The sequence below is a fragment of the Pseudonaja textilis genome, chromosome 2, assembly GCF_049901715.1.
Source record: "Pseudonaja textilis isolate UNSWEBS1 chromosome 2, rPseTex1.2, whole genome shotgun sequence".
Classification (NCBI taxonomy): domain Eukaryota; kingdom Metazoa; phylum Chordata; class Lepidosauria; order Squamata; family Elapidae; genus Pseudonaja; species Pseudonaja textilis.
Genome location: NC_141991.1, coordinates 145,105,008 through 145,116,348, shown reverse-complemented (window position 1 = coordinate 145,116,348; position 11,341 = coordinate 145,105,008). Strand labels below are relative to the sequence as shown.

The following is an 11,341-nucleotide window of genomic DNA, read 5'->3' as shown; positions in this document are numbered from 1 at the left end:
CCCTCTTTCCTTATTTTACCTTCCTTGTTCTCTTCCCATCTTCCTTTCTTCTTTTGTCTTTCCTTTTTCCCTTTCTCCTTTCCTGTTCCTTCTTGCATGCTTTTGCTTTCTCCTTTTGTTTTATTTTTCGTTTGTTTTGCTAGCCATCTGCCAGTTCCGTTTTTGCTGGCAGAGGGCTGCAGGAGTCTGTTGTGGCTGAAAATGGGGCCCAAGTTCCATTTTTTCTGGCAGAGAGACACTGTGGAGCAGTCCTTTGCTTCCAGGGCAGCCCTGTGGGCCAGATCTAAGCATCCTGCAGGCAGGATCCACAGGCTTGAGTTTGACACCCCTGACCTAAGATATAGCCAATTGGGATTGCTGAAAATTGCTGCTTCCTTCAGTTGGTTTGTATCTTTTGTCAGATGGCCAAACTTGAATGAGCCATCTTTTCAAACTTGCTAGTCTGTCATTCAGTTCAATACCAGCAATGTAGAGTCATTTTAAATGCTAAGAGTCAATTGGCCTAGTGTTGAAGGCATTAGGCTAGAAACCGGTAGACTCTGAGTTTTAGTTGTGCCTTAGGCATGAAAGCCAGCTGGGTGACCTTGGGCCAGTCACTATCTCTCAGTCCAACCCATCTCACAGGGTTGTTGTGGGAAAAATAAGAGAAAGAAGAGATATTAGGTAGATTTGCTGATGAGTTATTTATAAAAATAATAAATATTGATAAAAATGTATTTAAATAAAACAAAAATAAATGAGAGTTTAGCAGAGAGAACTGCCTCCCAATAGAAGCTTTAGAAGAAAATTCTATGACAATAAATTGGAGCAGTGAACTAGTGTCATTGTCAAAGCTGAACTCACTGAAAAAACATTTGCAACTTCATAATTTTCCCATTACAAGGGTAAGGACCAGAACACGTTGCTCCCTGGAAGCTGTTGGATCCTGTGGATTTCATGCTGCTCTGAGGAATGTTTTTCTCAAAACTGAAACCACATCAGTGCTTTAGTTAAGATGTGGAATAATGAAGTTTCAGCACTTAATATGAAGGCTCCTAAATTCCTGCTGTCCTGTATTAGTGCCTTGAATGTTCCATGCTTCATACAGGAATTGCATGTTATGAAATGTGAGGACAGAAATGTGCAGGTCCCAAATGAATCCAGCTAGAAAAAATGCATGCTTATTTATACAGCCTATGTCACAGCAATTAGGCAGATAAAAGTAATAATTTATTTTCCAATTGATTACATCCATAGAATCAATAATCCAAGAGAACTCTGATGGTCCAACTACAATAACTGTAGCCAGGGTTCTCATACAAACTGATAGCCACTGTGACACAACACACAACACAAATCTGAAACATGTCATGCACTTTGCACAATACTTTGTGAATAACACGTTTCAGATTTGTGTTGGATTTTTCTTCATTTTAGGCAGTATCATACTTAGAATTCTTCTATAACATTATCAGTTTTGTTGCTTGATCCCTTATAAACAGGGATGGGATCCGACCGGTATAACTACCGGTTCTGTTGCTTTGCGTCGCGCGCGCATGCGCGTGTCGCGTGAGTGCAATTTACAACTTGCTGAGCTGCCCGGACAACTGAGCAGTGCTGCACGTGGGTCCACCGCGGTTGGAAAAGCCCTTTTTTCCTTCTTTTTCAACTGCAGCTGTGCCACACAAAGCAGCTGAGGTTGAAAAAGCAGGAAATAAAGGACAGGTAAGAGCCCAGGCGGATGAGTGGGGCAAAACAGCAGCAGACATAGAACCAGTTCTGTGTCTGCTGCTCTTCAGAGCAACTGGTTCTATAGAGGTGGACAGAACCGGTAGAATCCCGCCCCTGCTTATAAATAAATGAATCCTCAGTTCAATTTATACCGTTACTTGTTTGGTCCCTTCCTAGCTTTGCTTCTAAGGGCTTTTAAGGATTGTTTTAGATTGTTTAAAAAAGGATGATGAAGCAACTTCTTAAGAAGCTTTTATTAGACACTGCTGATTTTAACAACTATGAGCCAGTATCCAGTGTTCCATATCTAACCAGCCCAGCAGAGAAGGCATTAAAGCTTCTGAAGATTTAGATATAATGGGTCATCTTGAGCCTGAATTTAGACTTACATGTGTCATAGAGATGGCTTTGGTCATTCTCAAATAAATATAACAGTTTTTGATAACTGTACTTATTTAAACAGATTAATTGTGTTAGCTAGAATCACTGTTGTGGCAATTTTTAAAAGAAAGATTGGGCTATTGTTTTCTTTTCCTAAGGAAAAGCTTTCATTTTGTTGTATTCTTTTTGAAGTAAATATTCCATCCATATGTAAAACTGCATTTCCTGACAACCCAAGTGTTTGCCTAAATGAGGCAGAAGGAAGGGAAGTGGTTTGATTTATTCTGAAACAATGAACATTCTGCCATTTTTTTTCTTTTCACACTGACACAGCTGACAACTTGTCTGAGACAGGATCAGGATCAGTTATACTGTCAGATGCCTCTAGCCAACATAATCTGGCATTTTCCTCGGAACACATGATGGGTACTCAACAAGTTCCCAATCTCTCACAAACTGAAAATAGCACTGTTCAAGGGCACATTTATACTTCTCAACAACTGATGGGGCATTATCAGTCCAATGCAGGGGTAAGAGGCTTATTATATTCTTACTAACATAGTGATTAAGATTATTGTATTAACAAAGTGTCTTTACCTATAGGAGAAAGTGGCAGAACGTGGGGATGGAGTCAAAAGAGGAATCAGCCTAGAATCTCTAGGTAGCCACATACAGACTAAGTCCACCCCCACCCCTTGAATTCTGCCAACTCTTATCTAGCGCAAAATAGTACTAACCTTTAATCACAATCAGTTTAATTGGAACTTCGTATGTTGTCCTCATCTTTCATGCCTGACACTATCTCATAGAGACATGTATGGTGTTTCAGTATGACATTTTTTGGCTCCAGGAAAGGAATAAAGGTGGTAGCTTTGACTAGAGGGGAGCTTTTGCACAGATTCATCATGTGAACCAATCACACCCTTTCCTAGACTGGAGGTTCATGGTCTCTCATGCCTCAATCACTTCCCATTTGGATTACTGCAATGCATTTTACATGGGGTTGCCCTTGGAATCTAATGGGATGTGCAGTGATGGGCCCCCCTAGTTGTACCCAAATCATACCCTATTGTGCAAGTGTCTCCCAGTTTCCTTCCAGGTGCAATTCAAGGAACTGGTTATTATCTTTAAAACCCTATTATGGCACAGGACCTTTGCCAGATTGCTCTCACTAAGGACATCCTACTACCAGAACAGGGTGGATATACTCCTAGTCCCCTCCCTTAAATGTTGCCATCTTATGGTACTTAGGAAATGTGCCTTTTCCTGACAGTCCCTGCCCTTCCCCCTGAAATTTGTTAGACACCCCACCCCATTCTTTTAACTTTCCAAACAGCATTTAAGACCTGGATTTCCCTCTCAAGTGCTGGCATTAGGGTAAGACCGATCAGATAAACTTCTTGTGGGCTTCATGTCAAATGTAATTATGGTGTCAAATGGTTTTTTAAAAAAAATATTTATGGTTTTAATTTTTTATTGTAAACAGATGTTTTTTTTCCTATTGGCTGCCTGGACTTTAGTACAAATGGGTGGTATTATAAATGTTCTAAAAACAGAAAGGCCCAAGAACATATTTTGGTTATTAATTCTGCATCCTAGGAAGATATCTTGTGTTCCCTAGGGAATGTGAGAAAAGGCTACAAATAGGGCAGATGAGACCAGGGGAACTGAAGCACAGACAATTGTTTTGTTTTTCTAAGTGAAGCCTGTTAATTATTCTTTATACAGGTGCAGCCGGCCTTGCCAACAAATATGGCTCATCCCGGTGTTTTACCATTAATCCAGAGTCAGCCTTCTGGTCTACCTACTCACAATTTGGCACTTCCTGCAACTCTCCAAGCCCAAACCTCTCCTCTTGCAGCTCAACAATTCCCATCAAGGATGGTAAGGTTTTTCACTAATAAATTACATTACTGAGCAGATTTTTCAAAGCATCACCAAAAGTGTCCCGTAAGTTCATTTTAACCATCTAAATTTAAAAGGGGAAAGCATTCATAAAATGGAAGCAATCATTGAAGGAAATTATTCAATGGAAGGAAATGATACAACCACAATTGAGTCCAAAATTTCTGTGGCTAAGTGAGACATTTTTTAAGTGAGTTTTGACCAATTTTATGACTTTTCTTGTCACGGTTGTTAAGTGAATCACTGTGGTTGTTAAGTTAGTAACTGGTTGTTGAGTGAATCTGGCTCCCCCCTTGACTATGCTCGTCAGAAGATCGCAAAAAAAAGACCATGTGACCCCAGGACACTGAACTATCATAAGTATGAGTCAGTTGCCAAGTGTCTGAATTTTGATCATGTGACTATGGGAATGCTGCAATGGTCATAAGTGTGAAAAATGGTCAAAAGTCACTTTTTTCAGTGCTGTTGTAACTTTGAATAGTCACTAAATGAACTGTAATAAGTTGAGGACTACCTATAGTGAATTATTGCTTCTCATTTAAAGCCAAGCTACATAGTACAATTTAATGTGTATGTTTTGCCTGATGGCATCTCTCAATAATTGACAGTTTGTAGTAGCAGGGTGAAGGGCATATTTAATTCTCCCTTTTTATTCTCTTCTTTACATTCCAAGCCGTAGTTCCAGAATTATTCTCCTGGATGTAAATAATGTCTAAAACCCTGATGGGAAGAACAAAGAAAATGAAATTGTAAAATTAGGATTCAGGAAAATGCTTAGGTGTGAGGTAAAATGGTTAACTACAGGTAGTTTCAAGTTACAACCAACTGAAGTTCCAAGCCCCCCCCATCACATGACCACATTTTGGGTTCTCAGAAAGAGGCCTGCATATACGATTTGAAGCATCCCATGATTACATGACCACGATTTGTGACACTTTTGCCAAAATCCAGGGTTTACTTTTGATTTTTCCGGAAAATGCCCTATGGAGAAACAATGAGTTTGCTTAATAACTGTGAACTCAGGCTCCATTACAGTCATAAGTCATGTTCACACCAATTTTTGTATATTATCTGATGATAATATATTTTTATCCAGTTAAATTATGCATCTCTGCATTGTAAAAAGAGGCTTGATCCAAATGGAGGGTCTAATTTGGTTAGCAAATACACCTGAATATCAATTTCATGGCACTAATGATTGTCTCTTTAATAATAATTAAATGATTTTAATGATAAGGACTCTTTTTCTGATACGTCATAGTCCTGTGTATCAGCAGGTGGCAATTTCTAAATGACTTTACTGGGCTCCAAAGATAAGCAGGGTGAACACTGTTTAGTACTTAGAAAGGAATACTAATAATGTAGGTTAAACTGGAAGCACCCCCCACCCACCCCCCAAAAAAAGTTCCCAGAAGAAAGCAGTAGCAAAGAACTTCTCTATTGGTTCCAAGAAAACTATATGGATATGTCTATGAGACCATTAGGAATTAAGCTTGACTTAAACAAGACTTTATCTTCATAGTATAGTTTTATTTTCTGTAGGCCATAATTTTTGCCCCAAAACTAATTTAATAATTAATCAGATAATAATGAAATATTAGTCCCAATGCAGATATTTAAGAAACCTTATACAGTTATTTGGGAAACAACCATCTGTTCAGATTGTATTTATTTAGATAATCTTGAATCTTGTGATTTGTATTTCCCTTCTAAGATTTAAAGATGGAAATGGCAAAGAATTATGAGAGTGCATTCAATTCAGACTTAGGTCTACTTTAGGGAGACTTGTTTATATTGGTCAAGTCATACTTATTTCACTTGGTGTATTCCAAGTAAAAACAATCTAGTTTTCATCCATTAAACCTTCATCAATTTATATAATCCCACATCAAGTACCAAATTATGGATTATATGTAAATAAGTATGTTTATTAAAATAAAAGTATGCTTCCAGGTAGTGCAGTTGGCAGTGAAAAAGGATCTGAAGAACTTAATTATTTCCTTGCCTTTTTCTCTGAACATTTATGTGCCTGAAAGCTTTTCCACTCTCACTTATAAATCTAAAGAGTTATGAAAAGGGTTGTACTTCTGGATGCTATACTGCTGTCTCACTACAATGATATTGCCAGATGGGACTAACATTCACAAATAGCAGTTTTTGCTCAGACATCTCAAATATAAAATGTGAAAAACTTTCAACATTTCCATTTATTCTTTTTAGAGCACAGCCAAAAGAATTACCAATTGTACAGTTCCTATAGTTAAAGTAATTCTTTTAAAACACTGAATAAGTGTTGCCAAGGTGATGGAATTTTACAGCTGACATTTTTAACTTGTACAATGCATTCTATATATTGCTGTTTTTTATATACAACTGAAATGATGTCCAAAAGATTATTTTTATGACAACATTTTATCCTATGCCTTATGTTATGTATGTTGCTACTTTGCATATACTGAGTTCTCTGTGAAATGATACTTAAAAGATTATTTTTCTGACAACATTTTATCGGATAAAATCTTGATATAAAATAATTATTTTATCAACATCTAAAATACATTTATTTTTTTTACCAGCCTCCAGATTCACAGGTATCCTACAGTACAGAAAATCAGGCTTTGGATGGATCCATCATGGGAGTTCCTCAGCAGATGTTGACAATAACTTCTCCTCAGAATATACCTGCCTCACAAGTGGGGAATCAACACATGCCAACAAGCATACAGTTAACCTCTGCTGCTAGACTTGGTAGTCAGGCTACAGCTGCTGTGGGATCAGTGGAATTAGAGACTGCTCCTGCCAATTTGGTATCTGCCAGTCAGTCCCCTGTGCTACATGGGCAGCCTTCGGTTCAGTTTGTCAACAACATGCAAGTTCTTCAGTCAGTTCCACAAGGAGTTAGACTTATTCAACAACCCAAGCAAGTTTCACAACAGGTGCCATCAACACAGCAACCACAGCAAGTTTCTGAACAGATGGCATCTATGCAGCCAAGCCAGCAAATAGTTCCACAGATGACATCTTCACAGCAGGTTCCTCAGCAAATTGCAGCTATGCAGCAGATTCCCCAGAAACTAATGGCTGTGCAGCAGTCTCAGCAGGTAGCATCTATGCAGCCACCTCAACAAGGGGTGTCCTTGCAGCAACCACAGCAAATTCACCAGCAAGGGATGCCTATGCAGCAGTCTCAGCAAGTTCCTCAACAAGCGACATCTATACAGCAAAGCCAAACTGTTCCACATGTAGCTTCTGCTCAGCAGATTCTGGAGCAGCCTCAGAAAATTTCCCAACAGGCAGCAGCCATACACCAGCCTCCACAAGTTCCTCAGCAGATTCTCCAACAAGTGGCATCAGTGCAGCAGCACCCTCAGCAGAATCCTCAACAAGTAACATCCACACCGCAGCCCCATTTTATTCCTCAGCAGGTTCCTCAACAAGTAACATCCACACCGCAGCCCCATGTTATTCCTCAGCAGGTCCCACAACAAGTGACATCCATACAGCAGCCACACCATATCCCTCAGCACGTTCAACAGCAGGTGACACCTTTACAGCAATCACAACAAAGTCCTCAACAGGCAGCAGCCATACAACAACCTCAACAGGTTCCACAGCAGGTGACACTCATTCAACAGCAGCACATTATACAGCAGGTGACACCCATACAGCAGCCACAACAAGGTCCTCCACAGGCAGCATCTATACAGCAGCCACAGCATATTCTTCAGCAAGTTCCACAGCAGATGAAACCCGTACAGCAACAGCAACAACAGCAACAACCAGGTCCTCAACAGGAGGCATCTATACAACAGCCACAGCATATTTTTCAGCACCTTTCACAACAGGTGACACCCATTCAGCAGCCACAAGGTCCTCAGCAGGCAGCATCCATACAGCAACTACAGCATATTCCTCAACAGGTGACACCCATACAGCAGCCACAACAAAGTCCTCAGCAGGTTCCACAGCAGGTGACTCCTATGCAGCAACCACAACAAGGATCTCAACAGGCCGTATCCATACAGCAGTCACAGCACATTCCTCAGCAGGCTTCACAGCAGGTGGCACCCATACAGCAACCACAAGTATCTCAACAGGCAGCATCCACACAGCAACTACAGCATATTCCACAGCAGGTCCCTCAGCAGGTAACATCCATGCAGCACCCACAACATATTCCTCAGCAGGTCCCACAACAGATGACACCCATACAGCAGCCACAACAGGGATCTCAGCAGGTAGCATCCATACAGCAACCACACCATATTCCCCAGCAGGTGACACCCATACAACAGCAACAGCTTATTTCACAACAGGTGATACCTATGCAGCAGCCACAACAAAGCCCTCAGCAGGTGGCCTCCATACAACAGTCACAGCATATTCTTCATATTCCGCAGCAGATGACACCCGTACAGCAACCACAGCAGGTTCCTCAACAGGCAACAACCATGCAGCAGTCACAGCAAATGGCAACTGTTCAGGCACAACAAGTGTCATCTATACAGCAGCCACAGCAAGTTCCACAGCAGATGATATCAATACAGCAGCCACAGCAAGGACACCCACAAGTTCCACAACAGGTGGCATCCATGACTCAGCCCCAGCATGCTCCTCAGCAAGTTCTCCAGAAGGGGACATCAATGCAAATGGCACCAGGGCTGCAATCTAAGCAAGTTACCAGTCAGCAAATTGGATCCCTGCAGATTCCACAGCAGGTAGCCTCCATGCAGCAAGTTACACAGCGTGGGGCCTCCTCACAGCAACCTCAGCTGGTTCCCCAACAGGTGGCATGTGGGCAGTCAACTTCACAATCTCAACATATTGTACCCTTACATCAGGTCTCCGCTGTACCACAACAAGTGACACTTATGCAGCAGGTTTCACAGTGCCAAGAAATATCCCTAGATACTTCGGGGCCTCAACAAGAGCAACAAATGACTCAGACACACCATTCTACAAATCAGCATCCTTGTGTCATGCAACATACGTTATTTCATGTGCCTCCACAACAACAGAAAGAAGAGCAGTTTGTTCTCCCTTCTAATTCCAAAGATCAGTTGCCAGCTGTCTCCCAGCAAGACATGGAAAAGCATCAGCAATCTGAATTCTCAGGTTCAACTTCAGAAAAGGTGGCTTATCCCATCCAGACCCAGTATCAGCTGCAAATCCAGGAACACATGATATATCCAGCACAATCCCCACACAACCCACCAGTTTCAGAGCAGCTGCAGCATCAGCTAGAGCCAACTAACCAGATGCAGAGTCCAGAGCAAGCAGCATGTCAGATGCATGTCACTTACGCAGCACAGGGTTCAAATCAGGCCCCTTGCCCAGAGCCATTGGTTTATGCAGCTTCTGGAGTATATTCAGGTCATTCTTTGGACCAGTCAGCATATGTTTATCAAGGGCAGGCAGCATATATAACTCAACCAACGTATATGGCTCAACCTCCAGAGATCCAGCAAGCTCATTTAGCAGTACGGAATACTGATCAGCCAAGTTTTGCTGTGCATTCACCTGATCAGTCATTACACCTATTGAAGGATGGAGATGCTGGCAACATGGAATTGCAGATCTGTTCAACACAATCCACAAAAACCCATGCTTATCCATCTGAGCCACATCTGCCTGAGCCAACAATATATCTTATTCAGCAAGATTCTGGCATGAGCCACCAGGAGCTGCACCCACCACACCTGGCACATAAAATTGCAGAAGGACAACAGTCAGGGCCACAGGCACCTTTTGCCTCGTCTCAGCCATCTTTCACACCACAAATGCAACCACAACCTCCTTATCAGGAGTTTAGCCAGCAACCTATTACTCAGCCGCACAAAGCCACTATCCCTCAGTCTGCCTTTGATACATTACAGACTGTAACTTCTGTATCAGAACAGCCAGAACAAGCTTATACAATGCAACAATCTTTGGATGTGTCAGGACTGTTGAATCATGCTCCTCTCCTCCAACAGTCTCAAACATTTCAACCAATTGACAATAACCAACAGTTTATTCCTCCACCAGTACAACCAGCATACATTCAACAGCAGTCAGTATGTCAGAACTCAGTTTTATCTGTAGACTTGATTGTCCAGGAGCAGATGCCTTTTAAGAATTCTATGGCAGCTTCTTTGAACCAGCAAGCAGCATTTACTGCTGTGAATGAACCAAACCAAGAGTATCATCAAGGACAAGACATTCCACAGGTATGCCAGTAGTTATATCTATAAAAAAAAATCACTTTCTCAGTAACTTAATCCCAGAGAAGGGCAAAGGAAAAAATGTTTATTATAAGAGAACGTTTAATTTTTTTAATCCTAACTTTTCACTTTCAAATTTTATTTCACTAAGGAACAGTAATTTGCATTAAGGGAAAAAGGATAATGGTGATATTAGAAGCAGGTCTTTCCACTTGCTAATTTCTCTAATAAGAAAATTATCAACCTGTACATAAATAATCTAGATGTACAAAGGAAAATAACTATATAGAACTTCCCTATTCCTTGACAGCTGCACAGGGTTCAGCCTATGATCCATGGTCATAGGTTCTTAAGTGCAGGTTTATCATGGAGCACTATGGAGACATTTTTTGGGGGGGAAAGCAAGGTGGTTTTTTTTAGTTTTCCCTCATCTCCACCTTTTAATTTCTAGAAAGGAATTTTGGTTGTCTTTTGTTTGTAATTTTTGCAAACCACCAAATACATGAATATATTGCGAGGGAGTGGTTAAAAAACACATGTCAATCTTATTTATTTTATTTTATTTTATCTTATTTTTTATTTTTTTTCAGGTGGGGAAAGTTACAAGATATTTATCAAATGTTTGCAAGTATGACGGTTACCTGAGGGTGGGTGGAAAGGTTGTTCAGTTATTGGTTAATTTGATAGAAGCAAGAGTAAGCACAAGTTGGTCATATTTGAAGCTCCACACTCAGAAAAAAATAGTGCTTCCATAATTATAGCTTTGTGAAATGTCCCCATCGGTCAAAAATAGTGAAGTCAAATGTATTCTGATTTTATTTAAGCATACTCATTATAAAGAATGGAGAATCCCGTGGGCTAATAGCCTCCCTTAACTATTACCAACTGGTTAATCAGTCAGTTTGAAAATTGTTTTGCTTAATAGTGAAAGTAGAGAGAAGGCCAAACAAATTTCTAGCAGAAATTTCTATCAATTTTGCTAAATTGAGCATCCTCATAAAAACAAATCAGTTTGACATGTTAGAAATTAATGAATAGTCTGTCTATCAGACATTAGAATTCAAGCAGAACTACATGAGGTAGCTGTAAGTGATTGGGTCAATTTATGAAAACTGTTCATCAATTAGAAATGCTGCTACAAA

The 11,341-nt window shown here is 40.5% G+C and overlaps 1 protein-coding gene across 3 annotated transcripts in view; it reads left to right on the top strand.

Moving 5' to 3' along the window:
- WNK3 (WNK lysine deficient protein kinase 3) overlaps positions 1-11,341 on the top strand; it is a 105,401-nt gene that overhangs the window by 61,332 nt on the left and 32,728 nt on the right. For all 3 annotated transcript variants that reach the window (XM_087925729.1, XM_087925728.1, XM_087925730.1), the window contains exons 9-11: positions 2,425-2,621; positions 3,820-3,975; positions 6,573-10,205. In XM_087925729.1, the coding sequence (XP_087781855.1) occupies positions 2,425-2,621; positions 3,820-3,975; positions 6,573-10,205 (3,986 nt within the window). The remainder of the gene's footprint in view (positions 1-2,424; positions 2,622-3,819; positions 3,976-6,572; positions 10,206-11,341) is intronic.